This window comes from Lagopus leucura, unplaced genomic scaffold (genome assembly GCF_019238085.1).
Source record: "Lagopus leucura isolate 7727_CA_CO unplaced genomic scaffold, USGS_WTPT01 Super-Scaffold_100012, whole genome shotgun sequence".
NCBI lineage: Eukaryota > Metazoa > Chordata > Aves > Galliformes > Phasianidae > Lagopus > Lagopus leucura.
Genome location: NW_024962267.1, coordinates 14,313,234 through 14,335,083, shown reverse-complemented (window position 1 = coordinate 14,335,083; position 21,850 = coordinate 14,313,234). Strand labels below are relative to the sequence as shown.

At 39.2% G+C, this 21,850-nt stretch overlaps 1 protein-coding gene across 3 annotated transcripts in view; it reads right to left on the bottom strand.

The window, feature by feature from the left end:
* Positions 1-21,850, bottom strand: part of HIBCH (3-hydroxyisobutyryl-CoA hydrolase) — a 37,881-nt gene that overhangs the window by 15,165 nt on the left and 866 nt on the right. For 2 of the 3 annotated variants that reach the window (XM_042874759.1, XM_042874760.1), the window contains exons 2-7: positions 21,698-21,740; positions 20,842-20,982; positions 19,561-19,645; positions 18,604-18,684; positions 16,725-16,777; positions 2,617-2,695 (exon numbers count right to left, since the gene is read on the bottom strand). In XM_042874759.1, coding sequence (XP_042730693.1) covers positions 2,617-2,695; positions 16,725-16,777; positions 18,604-18,684; positions 19,561-19,645; positions 20,842-20,982; positions 21,698-21,740 — 482 coding nt within the window. The remainder of the gene's footprint in view (positions 1-2,616; positions 2,696-16,724; positions 16,778-18,603; positions 18,685-19,560; positions 19,646-20,841; positions 20,983-21,697; positions 21,741-21,850) is intronic. The other variant, XM_042874761.1, reaches the window with a different exon arrangement.

Sequence of the window (21,850 nt, the reverse complement as noted above, 5' to 3'; positions counted from 1 at the left end):
AAAGAAAATGAGGGGAGAAGAACTTGTCCCAGATGTGCACGTAACTCAGCGCGCATTTCCGCTTGTCTCACTTCCATCTCTAACTTGGGCACAGCTCTCGTGTCACAACTTCCCTCTGACTTATATTTCTCTATCATCTGAACCCTTCCCAAAAGCAAACTCTTGAATACCTTCCAAATTGCATCATTTCCACTGGCACATAACTTACAGATGTGCCAGACAACTGTCTTCATTCTATTTGCAGCTCTTCTAAAACACTCACTGTCTTGTTGGCAGCCTTTCAGAGCCCTAAGCTCTATTATCTCTATTTCATCACCTACGTTCTTTCCCGTCTGCAGTCACTTTATGAATAGGCCACTCTGCCTTGTCCTTCCTCAGTTTGAGACATGTTGATGCAAAGACCGCCATTTCATTTTATATTTTTATTCATCTGTCTCCTCTTGGATTCCCTACTATTGCAAAAAAACTCCTTCGTTTCAAAATGAAAATGCTCTCATAAATCCATTGCAAAGTCAGTTGCATCATTTTCCCTATCCATCAGGGCTGTAAAAACCTTTTCTTCTTTTCTGCAATTAAATACCGGTGCCTTAGCATCAGTACTGAAGCATTACTCTCCCTGTGGTCCCATGAATTTCCTCAAGGTTTCAAAGGAAAACCCATCTTTGTGATTTATAGGGCCCTTCCCATACGTGGGAAGGTTAATTCTAAATAAACTATAAAGCTGATTGATTCGAGTCACTTTAGAGGTGAGTGAAACTAAACTAAATGAAGATCTCTTTAATTAGAGCAGTATGTACAAGCAGGGTTAGTTAAGAGTGCAGCTAATCCACTTAAACCTGCTCAGATGCTTAAGAGCAGTCCACTGCAGCCTCTGCTGTACCCCATGCAAGGATCCCATCTTCCTTTCCTCTTCAGATTTTACTCCTCTTGTCCCTGTAGCATTTCCCTTAGTTCTCTCAATACTGCTTCCCGGATCCCTATTTGAAAAGACAATGAATGTGCACTGGGCAGGCCAGGCCAGAAGCCCATGTCTGTAACATCGAGCTTACGAGCAACTTGAGCTCTGACACAGATGCTACGACACACCTCACCTTTTCTTGCAGCTGCAGTTGGAGTTTTGTTTGTAAATGAGTTGTAGAAAGTTACAGAATGGTTAGATATCCGAGAACATGCTGGTACTCCAGCAGCACCTTACAGCCCATTTCTGACAATATACTTTCATCTCTTGTTCTTTCCACCAGGGGAGGTTTGTCCACACCCTCCCACATTTAAACTGCAATCCAGCATTATCTCTATCAGCAGGAAACGCCTACCATCTACAACTTTTATTTCCCAAATGGCATATAAATGTCACTTTCTGTTTATGGTGGTGTGTAAGTAACTGTGAAAATGTAGCAGCTCAATGAGCACTGTTTTCATTTCACCAAAAAGGTACAATGTCTTCTGAAAGTAACACACAAACAATTCCACTAATACAGTCTCTCAGCAGCCAGACATTTTAAACATACACCGCAAAGATCAAAACAGCTAAGCCCTTAAATCCAAGCAGATTTCAGTGGTTTTACTTTAATTGATCCTAAAAGGGTTTTAATTACTTTCCCTCGTAAGCAAGATCTAAGCTTTTACTTTATGCATCTTCACGATCTATTTTTGCTTAAATAAGTCCCTGTATTCACAGAAAATGTATGTAAAGTAAATCATCTTTCTTAGCATAAGACTACGTGCATATTTACCTTTGAAGAAGAAAATGAAGGTGTCTTTATTATTAGAATAATTTTATATGCAAAAGAACTACACTGTTAGTCTTCTTTAAGCAATCTTTGTAAACTTTGCTGCTAAGCAGGGAGGTGGGAATTAGACACAAAGAATTAACAAGTGTCCAGAAGGCAGGCAGTAATACATTCTATGTGGATAGTTTGATGCTACCAGTATTGCCTTCAAGGGGCGCATGAGTGATCTCACATGAAGGTTCACTGTGATCTGACTTTTCCTGAAGCCTATCCCTCTCTTTACGTAGTTCAGGAACATAAAATTTTCTATCATACATCTCAAAGTTGACAAAGCTTTTGTAGGGTCAAACATCAGAAAATAAAAGTTATAGGATGCTACTTAAAAGGAACAATGTAACTGTGATCTCGTCCACTGTACGAGATTATAATTTGTACACAGCTATAATGGACCTCACAGCAATAGTCCACAAGAAAAAAGAGAATGTCAACGTTTGCTTCATTAACGGTGCAGATCAGGTGGTTTGTCTCATGCTGAGCTCCAGCTGTAATAAGGTTTAACTCATTTGCACTGGGATCTTCTGACTTTATCTGCTTACACGTTATGGCAAATCCTTTGTTCCTCACATCTATTTTTAACAAACTGCATCCTGATAGTTTTTGTCAAGCTAGGCAGTAGAGCCTGTTTTAAGAACCTCAGTGACCAACAAAATTGAGACAAGTTCTTATCGACTTACAAGAAAAAATACTTTCAGAATGTGGTCATTTCCAGCTCCTGTATAAAATACAATACAGCCATTAGTTTCACTCAACTGCATCTCATCCTAATTACATGAAGGGCATAACTTGAAACACGTTGATGTATGATAACCAGCTAAAATCTACTTACCTATTGCTGTTTCTGGCATTGCAAAAACTGTCTTTTCGGTCGCAACTCGGAAATGTCCATGGACTGAGAGGCCAACTCCCTGCACGTGGAACCCAAACCAAGGAAACGGTTACAACCAGGCAAAATAATCACAGCCATTATCCGTGGCAACACAAAGCTTCCTGCTTTGCTCTACAACTAAAAAACGTTAGATTTCCATGCACATCTCAACACAATATTGAAAGGCCTTCTAGGGTTCAAAGACAAAGCATTATACTGCCTCTAGGATTTGACTGAAATAGCTTTCTATGCTTTACAAGATTGCTGACTCATCTGGAGATTAACTACAAATAGCCCAAAGTGACAGTAACTGCAAATCTTTCTCCATTTGACAACTCAGGGAGACGCCGTTCTTTTGCTTATGTTCTCTCATTTATCACTTTTGCACATGCTTCAAACTATCAGCAACAAAAAAACCCATTGCTTTTGGAATGTATGTGAGTTGCTTGAAGTTGTAACTATAATGCCTTTAAAATAAACAATATTTTATTATTATTATTGTTATTATCATATGATGATTACCAACTTTATCAATACAGAAATATTCTAAGCAGGAAAAGTCTTCAGCATTACTCATTCAAACTCAAAGTCTGTGGTTAGAAACTCAAACCAGCTTAACCTGGGGAATGCAGCTCTTCAAGTCCCAAAGAGAACCCACACTGCTAAGTACCAAACCCTCTTTGCCTCATTTAGGCAGAAGGCAGCAGCAAGGCACAAGAAAAGGTTGCATTTTCATTTCACAAAAGGTGAATTTCATTTGGAAAGTGCTCGATAGGCAAACCGACATATTTAAAGAGAAACAGTTATCTGAAACAATCACAACTTTTCAGGTCGCTTCCATCAAGAATATTGGCACTACTTGACACAACCACAGTTGGGTAAAGGAGTCTCACTTCTTAAAACTGTCTACGGGACACATATCCATATACAATCTGCATTAGATTCTACACAGAGACAAATGCTATCTTTTGGATATTTCAAGAGAAGTGTCTTTATACCAATATTTCTTTATCTCTACTGTTCCAGCTTACTTCTTTTCCTCTCGCTGTTAAACTTCCAAGCCATCAGGTTTTAAGTAGCATCTCCAGTTGTTCAGGTATTAGAAAAACGGCACCTTATGCAGCTAGGGTTCTTCATCTTCACGATACTTTGTACTTTGCAGCAAAAACAGTGAGATGAATTGGCTGACAGAATCGTGCTGGCTGTTTTGTACCACCCCTCTCTTCCCAGGCTGGCAGTTCCCTGGGTCGTCCCTTCAACCCTTCTTAAAAACAGGAGTGACACTGCCTTTTTTCCAGCCCCCAGGGCCTCCACATGATTGCTGTGACTTCACGAATATCATCGAGACACTGCATCAGCCAGTTCCCTCAGGACTCCAATACCGGCTTGGACCAGCATTACATATTTGATATGCTTTTAAGGAGAGAGTAGAATGTATTTTCATTTCACTTTTTCTAGAGTTCTTTGGGTGAGTTTTACATTACGATGTTCAAGTTATCTCATGCTAATAAAAATGACATCCGTTTCCTTGCACCATTCTCAAACATTCTTTCCAGGCCTCCCGCACAGTTCTGCACAGCAAGAAATTAATTCCAACATTTATTCCATCAGAGTGATGTATGATTAAATTTGAAAACATCTTCAAGCTTCTTTTTTTTTTTTCCCCTGTAAAATGAGTAACTGCCAATCTCAGATTTTAATATGAATTTATGAAGCTTTTAAGCTTCCAGTCTAATTTCCTGAGAAACAGACACTTAAGGTTTCTGGCTCTTGTATTTTATGTGATATCAGAGACTAAGCCAAGGCCATACACGAGGAACTTCTTCAAGGAGGCAAATACTTGAATCTCACTTGCACAGGGTAAAATCAATGTCTTATCCTTTACCTGTCCCTCTCTAACTTGACTGGTTGTAGATCGCATCTGAGGAGCGAAGGCAGCCCTCTGTGTGAAGCTTCATTCACTCATAAAAAAGCTCTAGAATTCTTGAATCAATGGAATTGTGCCTTCAACACTTCCAATGCTGTGAAGGTCATAGCAGCATTATTTCCACTGCATTGACTAAAGCCCTTCCTACAGCAAGAGAAAGCACAATACTTCTGCTGTGATTTTTATGCACGTTCAGCAATAATGACAATATTTTTATAAAGATAACTTGCAATAAAATAAATCAAGTCCATTTTGCTTTTTCTAACGATAAACTTGTGGGCTTTTTTCTAACCCTGAGTACAAGCACCTTCTACCATAAAACATTTTCTGGCTTATGTTCTGGGCAATCAGAAATTCGCATAAGAGAAAGGCCTGCCATGTTCAGCTGAGTACTAAGTAATAAAGAATGGAGTGCAAACTCCATGAAGACAGCTTCTCTTCCAACTTTGTTCCTTTTTATAGTGATAAAAATAACTGTAGAATTTTGCTAATAAAAGGTTGAAAGAAGTAATTTTCTTTTGAAAGAAGTAATTAAATTTGATTTCACTCTCTCATGTGACTTGGCCATAATTGGATTTGTTTTCTTTTTGAGATAGCCCTCAAGTTTTACAGCACAGATAAGGGTTTAATTCAGATGCATATTTAAATGCTTAAAATTGCATTTTCTCCTTATTCACTGTAAAGAAAATGGCACAAGTACATCTACACTGCTTTGAAGACCATTTCAAAATAATCCAACGTTAAGATAAAACGAGGAGATAAAAACAAGCTAACACTCTGAAGGCACAGTACAAAGCCCAGTAATTTCTTAAGCTGATGATCATATGCTGTTGAGTGTTGTATGTTTATGTGCAGCTTCCCACACGGTTAATGCATCCACTGTATGTGATTCACCTTCTCTGTCTAATCCAGGACAGACGTGTGTTAGTTTAAAGGACATCGGGCAACAGCCTCAAATTGTTGCGTCAGCAAAGGTTTACATTGGCAGCCAGGAAGAATTTCTTCATGGAAGTGCAGGCTGGGCATTGGAATGGGCTGCCCAGGGAGGAGGTGGGATCCCCATCCCTGGGGGCATTTAAGGGATGGGGGAATGTGGCGCTTAGGTGTGTGGGTTCGTGGTGGACTGAGAAGTATTCGGTGATGGCTGGGCTGGAGAATCTTCAAGTTCTTTTCCAACATAAATGACTTTGTGATTATATTTCTACGGTGAATCAGGCTTGATTCTTAATCCAGATGATTTATATTAATTCTGGCTAGAAACTTTTTCCCCCACTGGCAACTGAATGCTTTCATTTTGCAAGAGATACTCAAAACTTGTATCAGAAGAGAAGGTTAAGTAACAACCAACCTATTCAATAGACCTTTCTGTGGTGCTTCTATGTGACTGAATCAAAAGCAGCCATAAGAGCAGAAATAGTGGTCTGAAAATGTATTGTTACAGATAGATAGGTGTAGTTATTAATATCTTAATACTAATAAATATAGTGTGTCACACCTTTTTTTTTAGAGTCAGCATATCTGAAAAAGGCATATAATAATATAATCATATAAACAAATCTTTTACATATTTCTGGTGAAATTCATAAACTGCCTTCTGAAAAAGCCAATAAAGTACCTGAATTTTACTTTCAATACACAGGATTTCCTACTCAATGCCATATTTCTAATGTCATTGTGTGGCACTGTTTGGAAAATCTAGAATTGATTTTCCATTTTTTATGGTGAATACAAAACCTCAATGTTCTTCTAGTGGAATAAAAGTTATAGTTACTGATATAAATTGAGCAATGGGATGCAGCTACTATAAATCTTCAAAACTAAGCTGTAAATGAGAGGCTCTATTATCTCCAATCGAGAATGACCAGGTTAGTCAGTCAGAGAACACACCGTATCAAAGGAAGATACTGCAGAAACCAACACCACCACAACAGAAAATCCCACTGAAACACACCACAACTAAATAGTGCTTATATTCACCTGCAGCATTGAGCACTGGAGTTACTGACTGAATAAACATCTGTTCACAGACAGAAAAGCAGACCTGTCTCACAGCAAAAACATAAATTACTCTTCCCTGTGTAGAGACTGCTAACACCGCAAAGGAATCACTGCCTAAGAAAGCACAAGAGATATCAAAAAAGAAATTAATCTGCATTCATCATTAATGTTATGGACCACCTCTAATGATATACTTCATTTTCTATCCATAGATACGGGCAAGATGACTTGGTGAATCAGAGAAATGTGCCATGTGCAGGACACTCAGGGGATCAGGACCGGCAAGAAAGGTTCATGCAAATTGGTCCTGCTTGACCAACCTTATTTCCTTCTATGACCAGGTGACCTGCCAGGCTAGACTTCAACAAAGCCTTTGACGCTGTCTCCCACAGTGTTCTGCTGGAGAAGCTGGCAGCCCATAGCCTTGGACAAGTGTACTGTTCACTGAGTAAAAAGCTGGCTGGAGCAGCAGGCCCAGAGAGTGGTGGTGAACAGAGTTAAATCCAGCTGGCAACCAGTCACTGGTGGTGTTCCTAGTGAGCAGTATTGGGTCTGGAGTCACTTAATATATTTACTGATGACCTGGACAAGGGGATTGAGTGCACCCTCAGCAAGTTTGCAGGTGACACCAAACTGGTAGGAAGTGTTGATCTGCCTGAGATTAGGAAGGCCCTACAGAGGGATCCGGACATGCTGGATCAACGGCCTGGAGAAGCTCAAACCTGTACGGTAGTCTGTGCTATGACTGCTAACCAGTATTTGGTGAATACTCTGATGCCTCATGGCACAGAACATTGCATGTTTCCACAAGCTTACTTGTATCTCCGCCACAGATTCAAATATGACACTAAAAAAGCCCACTCTAATTTATGAATATTTTGTATGGTGATTTAGGGGAACTGTTAGTTTAGGGCTTGAAGTGGTGATGGAGCACCTGGTGAAGGGCTGTGTCTGGCCCAGGGAGCACAGATTGTTTGCACCTGTGATCCCCAGCTGATCAGAAGAGGTGGGCTGAGAGTGGAGCACCCCATGGCTCATATAAAGGCCAGCCACTGAAGGGACAGCATCTCTTGGGCTGCTTCTTGAGGGGTGCTGTGTTGTCAGAGAGCTCCTTCACCAGCTGGGTGAGTCTGACTCTTTTTTTCTGTATGTGACTATTGGTTTACCTGTGAATGCTTTGGCTGATGTTGCTCTGAACCTGTTAGAAGCAGTTTTGTTTCTTGCGAGCAGAGCTGTGTTCTATGAGTCTAGCCTGCTATCCTGACTCCTAATTATTTAAACAAATTCAATTCAATTACATTAATAGTAATCATGTAGGTCAGTTTTTTTTTCTACTGTGAAACTTGAAAACCAAGTACAGAGGCCATGTTGCAATCTATCCCTGTCCTTTAGGAATGGAATTTAGATAATGATTTGAAAAGTTTTTTTTTTTTTGTTTCCTTATTGCAAGCTGAAACTCATGAATGCTTTTAAACTATTTTTATTAGGGTAGTTGTCTGCAACAGCTGTTTTTCACCCCTCAGTTAATCCACTGGTACTGATCCAACCTTCTGATGGCAAGCACCAAATACACAGAAGCAGTAGTGGTCAAACATGCACCTCTGCAGTAAGGAGGCTGACCTTGTTGCTTGTTCACAACTGTTTTTTAATTTCTAAGACTTATATTTAGTGATCACCTTGGTTTTAACGTTATCTCTAAAAATCTGGGAAACAAGATGTCCCTCTGCTCCCCTGAATCACCTGAAAAATGCAACTAATGCAAGAAAAATCCATAGGTTTTAATATGCACAGCTTAATGTCTGCAGGGAAGGCTGGGTGCAGAAAGGTGTATCCAACAAACAACTCAGCTTTTAGATTTTCTGTTAAAACTGAAGAAATATTTATTGTGGTGTTCTACCCATGCAGCAGAGCTTTATTTAATCGGAGCCTAGTTATTTAGGGTGACAGGCACGGTCTGAGAGAGCTTTGACACAATGGATTGTTCCTCAGGGAACAAAAAATGCTTACAAAATAGGAGGTAAACAGACATTAAAACTATCTCCATGGAGAATACATTTATGTACATTCTTCTTAGAAGAGGGGAAACTTATCAGGATCATGAAAGGATGAAGAAGCAGGGAAGAGTAATTCTCTTCAGATTACTTCTGGATCTATAATGAAGGGAAGGAGGGGGCAATAATGATATGAGAAAACGCATTCAACATGAGGTTCTACATGAAGGCCTGGAACTAAGGAAAATAGTGGAACTTGTAGCAAGAGCAAGTGGTATCCAATGGAAAGAATGAACCCATGCACAAGGGTGCACATCTCCACAATGACACTGCGCAGTGCAAGGGCAGGAAAGGTTTCCATAAAGCCATGCATGGGACCTCCTGCAAACATGCAGAGGCTTCAGGCTCGCACACAATCTCCTTTAGGAAGTATAGCTTAAAACCTCAACTTGAGCCTCAGATGTTTGTCATGTTTGCTCTATGGTGTGATCACTGCCTCGTTACACTGCGTAGAAATTCAAAGGGCATTTACTCTGTGATTTGAAAACATTAAGTGCAGTACATCTGTATAACAATATCTGGGCAATGTGTGTTCAGGTCTCCTTTTCTTTCAAGGTGTAAAATAATTGTACCATTCCTTTTTGTAGTTGTACATTAAATATATCAGTCATTGCAGGTGTGAAAGGGGAAATGAGTTTTACTTGCTGTAGCATTATGGATATCAGATCTATAATTTAAGATATGGTGCTTTGTAATTAGCCCTTTGAGGAATAATGCTATGTGCAAATCACAGAGAATTCAGTAGTTATTTCTTACTGATGTCAGAAACTGCTGCTGTGTTGGTCCAATTAGTTACAAAGCCAAGAGTGCCATTTGTCCAGGATCAGTCAGAGGAGCTTAGCAGGCAGACCCACATGCCAGATGGTAAGGACACTGTAATTTCAGCAGAGAGGGAATCTCATTTTGTTCTTCCAGTGCTGTTTTCAGCATTCTATTTTACAAAAGCTAAGCAGTACACCAGTCAGTATCAGAAAGGTTTGTTTCAGGGTACAAGAGATACTTGTTTGCAGAATCTCTGTTCTGCAGTAACTGCAACAAACAGGCCACAAATTGTTTTGTGTTTTTTTTCCCTGCAGTACATGTGCATGAATTAGATGAGCAGGGCAGAGAGAACTGGAAAGCAGCTTATCCAGATTTAGTGTGACAGTTACTTCAGGGCAGCTTCTAGGGTATACATTAAACTAAAAGTGACTGCATATACTTAAATAGTGTGAAGGGTCTCCTTTGTGGGACTCTAACTTGTGAGAACATTTGAGGTAGTTTCACTAAGATGCCAGGCTTGAGTTGAAATAAACACTACAGACTCCTCCAAAAAATTAATTCAGAGTTTTGATGAGTCTATTGCTTAAGGCCAAGTAAAAGCTTAAAAGAGAAATATTCCTCTTTATGGAAGAGCAGTAAAATATTACATTTCTCCTAGATCCTACCCTAAGGCCTCATTAAGACAAGTAGGCTCTATGTGATGCAGTAGAGAATTATTATGTAGCAGACATGCAAACTTCAGCTCAGAGGTTTTCTGCCTTAAAGATGTACTTTCTGGGTTCTGACATCTGACTCAAAAGAGGACTCTGATTCCTCTAACAATAAAAACCATTAGAATCTTCCACTGAAAAGCAAACTGTACAGACACAATAAAAAGTTACAACCAAATGTTAGGTGCTCAGTTCACACCTTCTGCTACAACCTGCAGTTGTGATACTGAATGCGTAATCCAGGAAGGAAGAACTCCTGCACAACAGAAGGAGTTTTTCCTATCTTTAGTGCTGGCCACTTGGTAAATGGCTGTGGCCTAAGTTAAAATAATGTTGTTGCTCAGAAAACATGATAGAAAAACTTCCTGTTCTGAGCTGTGGAGTTTATGATACTTCCTCTTACACAGCTGTTTCCTCAAGTAAACAAACTTGCAAAACACAGCCTGGATGATATCACTGTGGAACAGAAGGCACAGGGACACGAACACGTTTAAGACCTCAGCAGTTCACAGCCTAAGAGAAGGCACCTCATCTGAGGCACTCTGGAAGCCAACATTAATAAAAATGTATCTCATGTTTCTTGTTAAGCTGCCTGGATGATGAAATACAGAGGTTTCTATTTAACTCTGAGGTTGCATTTTGGGAAGGTGAACACTAAGGTGGGATAAGGATTTAATCTTACTTTAGAGAAATAGTGGAATAAAAATGAGACAAATTAATGAAATGAAAGCAGCTATGTTTAACGAAGTAAAATCAAATGCAGAGGCTGCAAGCCTGCTTTCTAGGCAACAGATGACTTAATGCTTTCCAGATCGTACAGCAGCCATAAATGTAATAAAAGTAATAATGCAGTGCTGTTGCAGGAAGAGCTACTTAGGATATCATGCTGCAGAGGGCACCAAAAGGCAGAAGTGTAGCCTTGGCCTACGTTTAATATACCTGGGAAGCCTGACCTGATGTGTTGGGGCTATGAAAGGCAATGGCAAGTGACTGAAGTTCAAGGAGGAAGTGTATTTTGGTTTTGTGCATCAGGTAAAGGGTAATTCAACAGGAACAACTCTGTAATGTACAAATTGCATTCAAGGAAGAACTAGGATTTGGTAAAACTGTTAAGGAAATGCATTGCGATGGTATTCATGCTATGCAAGAGCAGTGGCTTTAAGAATACATAGATGCAGTGGCCTCCTAGCATTTGGTGCTTTGTGATTTGCGTGACCTATCTGGGATAGAATATCTCTATTATGTATGAGGGATAATTATTCTGCTCTACTTGGTGCTGATGAGTCCCCCAGCTGAAATATGGTCTGGTTTTGGTAACGAACTGTGAAGTACAGGAATTGGAGTGATTCCAGAGGTCTGCAAGAAGGCCAAGGGACTTAATCTATAGTAAGGAGTGAATGACCAGTCTTACCTAGTGAAAGCAGGGTGTCTGGGAGAAAGGAATAAAAGGACCTCAAAAGGTTCTTAGTGAGCTGTGAGTAGGACAGGAATGGATTGTCTACATGCACTCAAGTTTTAAATTAGGCATGAGGGGAGTTGTGGGAGAATCAACTGTTAGGGTGGGATGTCTAGGAAAAAATCTATTCTTGATGTTGGAGACTTCTAAGTGCTTTAGTTGAACATCTGCAAGCCATCATGAAGCTATGTTTAACCCTTCTTTAAGTGCAAGATGATAACACCAGATCTTCTGAAGCTGAACGTATTGGACATGGCTACCTGAGTGACGGACACGGGCTTGAAGGAAACCCGAAACAACTCCAATAGTCACCTTAAGGATGCTTTATGTAGGTTTCTTAGATGTAGACTCTCACTTGAAAAGGCCTTTCAAAAAAAAAAATCTGTGTTGATATGTGTTGACAAAACTAATGGAAAGCCACTCATGAGCCCACAGAGTCAATTCACAAACTGCTTTCTTATACTGACAGTAAGTACAGGTGAGGTCTCTCTCTGCTGAGAACTAAGCACTGCATGCTGTCACTGTGTCACCTGGTACCTGGGGGCATGAGGGTGGAAACAAGGCTGAGTAATCTCCAAGTTGCAAGCTATATTCTAATTCCAACCTCCCATTACTCTCTCTGTATGTGAGTAGCAGAAAAGATTGTCAGAATAACTCCAAGAAGAGGGCTGTAGAAAGGGCTTAAGAGCTGAAATCCCTGCTAAACTCCACCTCTGACCTGAAAGTTTAAGGTGCTACTGTATTAAGTAGACTTGCTCAACAGGAAGTTGTTTTCTTATGCTAAAACTCAAGGCATTAATTATTAAAGTAAGAAGTGTAACCTAACAACCTAACCCTTAAGTCTGTAACTTCCTAATATAAGCCTAACAAATATATTGTGTAACAGGTCAGACCGAAGGCTTAAATCCTGTATTTAGAAGTTAAAAGGCACAAATACCTCCATTTGAGGAACAGCCTTTACTTAGAAGTACTTTAGGACCTATTTTGGCCTTATAAATAATTAAGCTCACAAACCTGCAACAGTACTGAGTGACAGGTAATTCAACTGCCAAAATACTGCAGGCCTTTCTAAGGATTGTGCCTAATTAACATCAGAAACACTGGATGCATACAGCAGAGGTAACTATAATTACTAGTGTTAACACTGGTTCTGAAATGAAGCCTAGCTGAAGTGGTTTCTAAATCATCTTATTTAAGGCAGACAGTGCTCCATATATGCCTTCTGAGATTCCTCAATAAACTAACAGCAGCGTCCCTTTGCTCCTGAAAAGGATGTACCACCATCTACTCTCACTCAATTTCCTTAGCTGAATGCTAACAAATGTTCCCCTTAAACTCTGAGTTCTAACATTGCAAAGCCAATACTCTAATCAATGCAACTCACTTCCTTTGGCTAGGAAACAGGTTAAAAACATTCCTCTCCAACTCAGTAACTTAGTGACAAAGCCCTAGTTAAAAACATGGGTTTTTGATGGAGCTTCGAGCATTCTTTTCATCTCCAGAAGACTGGGACTTTACTAGAACCAAGCAGCCTAACTTCAGAAATTTATTTACAGACAATTAAAAATATTAAAAATAGTTAATTGTAAATATTCTGCTCAGATATTTCATTTTTGAAGTAAAAATTCTGGATAAAGGGCAGCTAGAATTTGATTAGTAAACTTCAAGCAACATGAGTATATGCCTGCCATGCCCTTCAACAGCATCCATCCTTTAACAGTAAATGTATTCACAGACTGTTTCAACTGTCCCACTATTTTCACTAGTAAAATGCCACCATTTCTGCTTCATCAGATGTTATCAGTTGAGCCTACAATCCTGAAGCTAGATAGATAAAAGATTAAAGAACACACTGACATGGAACTCAGTTTCTGATGAACTCTAGGACTTTGTACAAGGTGCAGAGAAGAAGCTCCACAGCCCCACCTGATGGCTGCTTATCTCCCCCATGTGCCACTCACCAGCTTCTAAGCAGTGTTGAAGTGGAAGCAGTTCCATTCTGAAGATAACATTCAAAGGTCCATTACAAATCTAAGCTAGCTGACACTCAACAGCAACTTAAGCTACCTCAGCACACAGTAAGTGAGTTTTTAATACACTGCTGGCTTTTTAAGTAGTTTGTAATCAGAACACGAGTGCACTACATAATCATAGTGACACAAAAGGAGCATTTGCATTTTTAAGCATGGCTCACATTGATTTCTTGCATGTCTATTCATAGATAAGCAGCCTAGAGTCAAAATGAAGTGTTTCATGGTTATTAAGCCCAAACCTAAACATGAGCTTCTAACTAAAATTTGAGTCATTAGCTTTATTTCCTTGTTTGTCTACTGTGGTTTGTCCATGACCAGTGCTCCCTCTCCTTTGTCTGACTAAGACAGACTGTGAGCGTATGAAATAGATTAATTATGACCTGATTGTGTCAAAAATACTGATCACTGGCATCTGAGTAATTTAAAACAGTATCTAATTATAACATGAATAACCCCTTTGTATGAATGCAGTCCCAGTGAATAATTACAGTAGGAGCAGAACAGGATAGTACTATGAATATGACAACTTCAAGGGCTGTTCTAGTGGGCCTAATCTAAAAATCTTGCCACAGTGAACCTCTTTGTACCACAACAGAAAACAGCCACTGCAGCCTCAAGTTTAAGGTCATTACTCATTGGGTTCCCAATGCTGGAAGCAGTGGGGGAAGAGGGTAAAATATGATGGCAGTTAACAAATTTCTCTTGGAAAAGCATTGGTCTGTTTAGACAACTGAAACCTAACCTTGCTCTAATCAGAAGAGCTGTCTGAATGGAAGGCAACTCAAAACTAACACAACACACAAAAATAGACAGGTATTGTGGAGCACAACTTCTTGCCTCCTTTGTTAAACTATCAGCAGACACCTCCATGGACTGCAGAGAGAGCAGAAAACTAAGTGTTGATGAAAAGATGTGCAGGAAGGCCATTGCCTTGGAGTGAACTGCATCTCTACTAGCAAGTGCAAAACAAACAGCATACAAGGTTACTTTGCCTTTTGAACACTACTTGCACGTAGCTCACAATCATAGTAAGCAATCTATGGAACCTCTAAAAATACTTTGGCTGCTAGGCAGTTTATTTTCATAGCTCCTCAGTTTTTTTAACTTAATAAAAGCATCTAGCAAGATCTTTGGGGCTCAGCAGCAAAAAATAAAAGAGTAAAAAGAGCAATTGTCAGTTTTTAGATCATAAACTGAAAAGGCCACAACCAAAATGGACAAAATGAGCAAGGAGAGAGAAACTGAAGAGTCACAACAGGTGAAGGAGGAAGCTGTGTTCCACTTCTTGCACTGTGTTTAAGACAAACTTAATTTAATAGACTGTGTTGTGTGGCTTTGTAGAAACATGAAAGACAACTACAATCTGAGCATCAGACCTTGAAGTGGTATTGCAAAGGCTCAAATAGAGCAATGAGAACCAAAATCCCGTCTGTCAGACCAGATGAAGGAGTGGACAAAACTCTGAATACACGCACTTTCTTGCCATCAAAGCATACAGGCTTTGCAACTATGTGCTTGTCTCATCTTTTTATTTATTTTCATTTCAGATTATTTCAGAAGGCCTGAAGTAAGATAAGGCAAAATGCCTTTTGCAAAGTATTGTTTTAGGCAGTTATACCACACTAATGTTTTCAGAGAGGTGGGAGACAAAAGCAATTAAGGTAAAGCTCCACAGGTCTTCAGTGCTCACCCTGTACTTGTGCTAAACTTTGCCTAAAGCAAAGTTACCTGATGACGTTATTTCTTAGAGCACTAAGAAGGAGTGCAGTGGAATAGATGCTGCAGCGTAGAAAAGGGTAAAACAAAAATGCCTGAAGAGTTGATCTCAAAAAGAAAGAAATCCAAACAATTAACTAAAACAGTGTCTAGACAACCTACACTTCTAAGTAACAGGTTCTGCAGTGAAAGGTCCTCTTCAGATGTGAGCAGTTACTGAAAACGTAAGATGTAGGCCATGTTTCAAATATCCTAGTTAAAATAGCTATATAGACCTCTGTACAAGAGATAGAAGGAGCATAAAGAAGCCTTCTTTCTGGGAAGGAATGTTCCCTCTTGCTCAGTGTACGTCAGGCAATAAGCTGAATCTGGCCCTGCCTGTAACAGGGGGGTTGGAACTCGATGATCCAACCCAATAAAAACAGTCAATTTCATGTAATAAGTTGGCCTATAACATTCAAAATGAAAACAAATAAAAAATGTTGCTGACTGAGTGAACAGGCAGCAGAAACACTGAAGCAGCTTTCCAGCATAATTACTGATAGTCCATAATACAGAGCCCCTTCAAATCTTTACTTTCAGGAAAAAGAAGAGTCTCTGTCAAGAACTGTATTGAAGCAATTGTAATTAGCAGTCCAGGAATATTTGTCAGCATCTGTAAATATATGTGGCAACGTGGCACACAGCCATCACTGTCAATTTATTGTTCAAAGTAACTCTCAGTTGCTGTACTCTCATCCCTGCTTTGATGCACATGTATCAAATGGTCGCCAAATGATTGCCACACACAAGTAGAAAAGCATGGTTCTGCCTACTCACTCTATTTAGTACCAGCAACTGCTAAAACAACTATCAGCACTGAGTATGGCACACAATGTGATGGAGCCTCTTCCAGTCATATGCTCTAAAAGTAAAGTGCAACTTTGGAACAGAAAATCAGGGTATTGTAACTCATTATTTTAAAGTAATGGAGAGGTGAGACAGTAAAAGCACTTCCAGATCGTTTGATAGAAGAATGCAGAACTAATGATATGGGCATCTGTTAAAGCTTTGAATGAGATTTTCCTAGTGTTTTTGAAAACTGGCCTTTATTAGGAAATGCAACTATATCAAAATACAATTAAAAATTGAGTGGAAAATTAAACTTGTGTTTCAAAAACCCTGAGGTGGTGTTTGCTGCAATGACAAGACTGCTGCCAGAGCCTCAGAGGATTTACTTGCACTAGCAATTGCAGAACAGAAGTGGTAGGAGAGCAGCAATTTAGTCTGACGAGCTGGATGCAAAAGGTTTGGATTAAAATGTTTTTCAACTGCAATATTTGGAACACTGCATGTGCTTCATGCAACTCAGGTACATGATGCTATATCACTTTAAAACAATCTACACCGGGTATAACACCAAGGTACTTAACTTACCCCTCCCATTGTAATGCCATCAATAAGTGCAACGTATGGCTTCTTGCAAGTGCCTACAAGAAATGTTTGAAATTGGTTTTTATCCAAAAAAAATAGAATGGGCTAAATATACATTTCCCCATGTCTAACTTCAGCAGGAGAGACAGAAAATAGTTAATAAAAAAAAAAATCTTTCTTACAATGAAGCTGCTCCATGTGATTATCTTACTACATGCCTAGTGTTGTAAAAGAACATGAAGTATCAATGTGAGCTCCTGATAATTCAGCTGTATCTGGTTATTGTAAGTAGCCTTGCAGGAAGTTGGACACAGCAGTTCCCCTTTCACCCTGTATTACACTTGGATGAAGAGTGCAGTGTGTGCACCAGTAGCTGAGCACAAAGGCAAGGTAGGTTTAAGCTAAAACATGACTACCAGCTACTGCAATGTGAATGTGTTCTGTCCTGCCAGTTCTGCTGCATGCTCCAGCCCCAGCATGGTGCGAGTCAAGATGCCATCCTAAAGCACTGTGACTGCATTTCTGCATGTTGTTGGAGCTTCTAGGAGGTATGAAACTGAGCACCTGATGCTTTCAATTACTGTTTATGGAGAAACTCAGATTTATTCTGAGAGTTAATCAGATTGCTGATACAAGTATCTGCTGCAACTATAGACCCATGTTTTAAAACAAACAAAAAACATGCTACAAGGCACTTCAGTCTTTGAGGTTATTAGTCAGAAAATATGAGAACTGAATCTCCAACTTTGCTCTTGCACAAACGCAGAAGATAGCACACAAGCTCTAGATGATAGTCTTTGAACTAAATTTCCATGAAGGTATGTCTTCCCAATAACAAATGCAGCAAAAAAGCGGCTGCCCTGTCCATTTCAAGTTGTAGAGTGCAATTTCAAGTACTTATTTCTGGTAGAAATCCCAATCCTAAAGGAATGCAGTCATGCCAGAATTACCTAAAACCTAGGTTTTGTAATTATATGTACTTGAGGTGTAAAACACCCTATTCACTTAGGACAAGCATACAAGCATTTGAGCACGGGTTCTTGCAATGTTTGCTATACTAATACTAAGCTTTTACAAGAAACCTCAAGCTGAAAGCAAGAAGGCATAGTAAAAAATGCTAAACCTTGGCAAATGAAATAAAAACAGCTCTTCAGACATTTCTCTTATTCTAATAACTATTACTCTGTACTTTTCTGGCAACATAGGTTATTCTCCAACATCTTCACCTCCTCTCCTCTAGTGGCTAGTAAGGGATACTCTGGTTGTTTAAAAATACAAACTGTATTCATTTAAAACGTGTTCTGAGAAGTTTTTTCAAACTAACATTCAACTGTTGATTTTTTTTCACCCAAAAGAATTAGTATCCTTTAATATCTCCATTCCTTTACTTGATTACTCTCTAACTTGTAACGCTGCTTAGCCCCGGGTTCTCTGCAGTAAACTAAGGCAGCAATCTCCTAGCCTGAGCATTCCTTTGAGAAGCCTACTTAAATGGAAAGGTTTAAAATAACTTGATCTTCTTCTGTCTAGTGGAGCGTTAATGATATTTCCATGTATATATTTTTATCTCTTTATGCCTTTGAAGTAGATGAAGGATAAGTAGTGCAGAACTGCTCTGTCTGAATCTAACAGTTGGATCATCCGTTGCTGAACTGCAACTACCAAGAACAACATGGGATGGGGTAGCTGTGAAAGGTTAAACACAAGAAACTGCATTCAAGGTATGAAAGTGACATGTTACATTACTAGTATTGAACTTGGTTTTTAAAAAAATGACTTATTTTATTATGCTGTCATTTTGGACAAGAGAAGAGAGAAAGTGAACTTATATTCTAAGCTGTTATGAACATTATATTGCATTAAGATTTGCTATCAGACGTACCAACAGCATTGTTCAGTGTATATTCTTCTCTGAAGTAATCTTGTGTCATTCTATCTCCAGCTTTTCCTGCATCTGCAATAGCTTAAGAAAAATAAAAGTTATAAAGATCACTGCAGGATTAATAAAACATTTTAAAAAAAAAAGTACAGAAATGAGTACTGCATGAGAATACTTTGTCCTACAGCAAACAACAACACAATCCTGCTGTATTTCACCTGAGCAGTTAAACTTAGCAAACTGAAATATGAAAACAAGCTATCAAAATAGAGTGCCTTCCATTATGGTGGGGAGTTTGTCACATACTTCTTGAGAGAGTACAGTCTACTTGCTGCACTATAAGACCTCTTGTAATGGTTGGCAAAGTTGTTTGCAGTGATTTCATATCAATATGTGGACCAGCCACTTAAAACTGAAGACTGAATACTAAGAATGGAAAAAATGGTAAGAGCAGGGTGTAATTTAACAACCACCTGTGCTCATTTACATAAGCTTTTAAACAACCATTTCTCACTGCTTAGAGACTTCATATTGTATGTAGTTACAGAATAGTCATGAATACATTGATTCCTGTTGTCAACTATGCATCTTCCCATCTCTGAGTCAAATGTCAGACATAAATTATTCAGTAGTAACAGTGCTACCTTTTGAGACGCTTCAAATCTCTTGTAGGGAAGCAGTCAATAAGGAAACACGGGGAAGGAAAAGATAAGAACCCTCTCTCTCTGGTAATGATTGGCTACTATTGCCAGTTACTCATAGGCAAACATTTGACATATCTTTCACAGTTCCTATTTGTGTGGATTGAACTCCTTTATTTACTGAGACTCAGGTAAACGGACATGTGTTACAAAACAATGAGAGATGAGCCTTGCTGACTTCTGTCATCTTGCTGTGCTACTGTGAGAGAGCTGTTAGAACAGTGTATGAAGGAATAGAAATTGGTTAAAGAGTCCTTACCTCTAACGTCACCGCCAGCACAAAAAGCTTTTTCTCCAGTTCCCTTTATAATTATTAGAAAAGTCTCAGGGTCTTGCTCCCAAGCCTAAAGAGAGGTAAATGATCCTACATAAGATTAAAGGCTATGCATAAAAATATACTGTCTATGGGCAGTATATTACGATTTGCTTTATGAAAAAATAACACACTTTGGTTTGTTTTAAAAGCAAGTCAGAGGGCAGTATGTGTTTGTTTAGGAATCTCTCATTCCCCTTCTGCTGTCACGTTCAGCCTTGGTTCTGGAGATCAGTACAGCTGCTTATGGAGAGCTCCTAAGCTCTGAAGACATGCAGCTTTCCCTAAAGCAGGGCCTTATAGAAATCTCAAGGAGAATGCAATGATGAAGGAGAAAACTAGGAATGCAGGAGATAGAGTAACTGTTTCAACAGAGTCAGTTCTGTTGAACCTAAGATGTGCAGCAAAGAAGAGCGCTGAAGTTGTTGATGGACACTCAAAATGACAGCAATCAGAGCCAGCCGTGGACTGGATCAAGTCAGTTTTGTGCACAGGCATATTTGTGACAGGATATTTGTGTGTACCAGCAACTGTACTCAAAATAATGCTACCTTTAAAGGTTGTGCTTCAAATTAAGTCAGTATGCAGTACTACAGATAAAGTATTTCTTTAAATGTTCTTCAAAGAATGCATAAATTAGCAATGAAACCATCTACCAAGATACAAATGCAGGTAACTGTCTCACCTACACTGGTATTTCATGTCTAACTTCCTGAATATGATAAATAACTAAAAAAGGATTATTTGCGTGCTTAAAATTTCACATTACTTCACTACCTTGTAGAAACACTGCCTGTAACTCCATAAAGCTACTCTTTAAGGAACAAAACTAAAAGCAACTTCCTTCCTAATGACTTGTATCTTTTGTTTCAACTATGCAGCCTCCCAACCAAGCATGCACTCAACTAAGAGTTCGGTTATCAATATGTATAGCTTGGAATACGTGCATGACCAGCTGGGTATTGCCAACAGGAATGTATGAATGCTGACAGCTGCTTGCCTTTAATTCAGACCTGTTGTTAATATGGGTGTCTTATCTGTGTAGATGCTAAAACTTAACTTTTTGTCTGACACTTTTTTGCTTTGACATCTTTTTCTAATGTGCTTGAAATTGTCTGTTCCTTTCCATCCTGTAGATCTGAGCTCATTAGTGATCTCACAAAGTATGTGTGAGAAGAGTCAGGCTGAATCTTAAAACTGGCATCTGATAACGTAACAGCTACTCACCTTTATTTGTGGATAAATTTGTTGGATCATTCTCAAACTTAGTGCATTGAGAACCTTGGGTCTGTTCAAAGTTATTATTCCTGCGCCTCCTTTCTTTTGCAACAGAACATCAGCTTCAGAATCGGTATGCTCACATCTTTTCTGTAAGAGCAAAAACACTACGTAAAGCAAACGTCTTTGATTTCTTAAGTAGCATACAAAAGTGTTCATGGAAACATACTCAAAGCTCACAGTTTAAGATTTAAAAACATACACTTTGGATTCTATGCTATGGCTTTCCCACTGTACTTCAAGTATTGGTACTTCTTACAAAGTTCTCTTGAAATCACTTGATGCAAAAAACCTCCAACAAGCTCCTGAGTGATACATTGTTTGACAAAGACATCTGAGGGTACTTAAAAACCAAACAGGTAAGCAAAAAATGATGGTTGTATAAGCCAGACATTTTGAAAAAACCTGCAACAATTACAGTAAGAATGCCAAGTATCTTTCAGGCTTGCGGTATCAAATTGCCAGTATGTGCACACAGCTTTGACTGTGTATAATTTCTAACAGCAGAGAATTGCTCACTAAACTATTTTTACAATTGATTTCAAAGTGGAATGATATGTAAGGGGAAAATATAAGGCAGGCAGCATGGAAACAAACTACAAAATTAGGTAAGGCCAAAATAATTGGGCTTTGAGTTGTGCTTTAACAGGCAGTTATAAGAGAGTGCACAAAGACACAGGCAAGGTTATGCTCAAGTGGTATTCATGGGCACCACAGACAGACATGTTGTAAGTTGCACGTGTTGTCTGTCTCAGCAGTGAGTCCCAGAAGCTCCCACCTCGGTCAAACAACACGCCGTTCTTACCAAATGCTGTAATATTACTTGCAGTCTGTTAAATGGCGTCAGTCTGAAAGAGAAACGTTAAGAGCTGTAGCTATAAAACAACTATACAATCCCTAAGCACACAACTGCTGAGCTGTGCAAGGTTCTACCTGAAAACTTCCTGAACAGGATTGT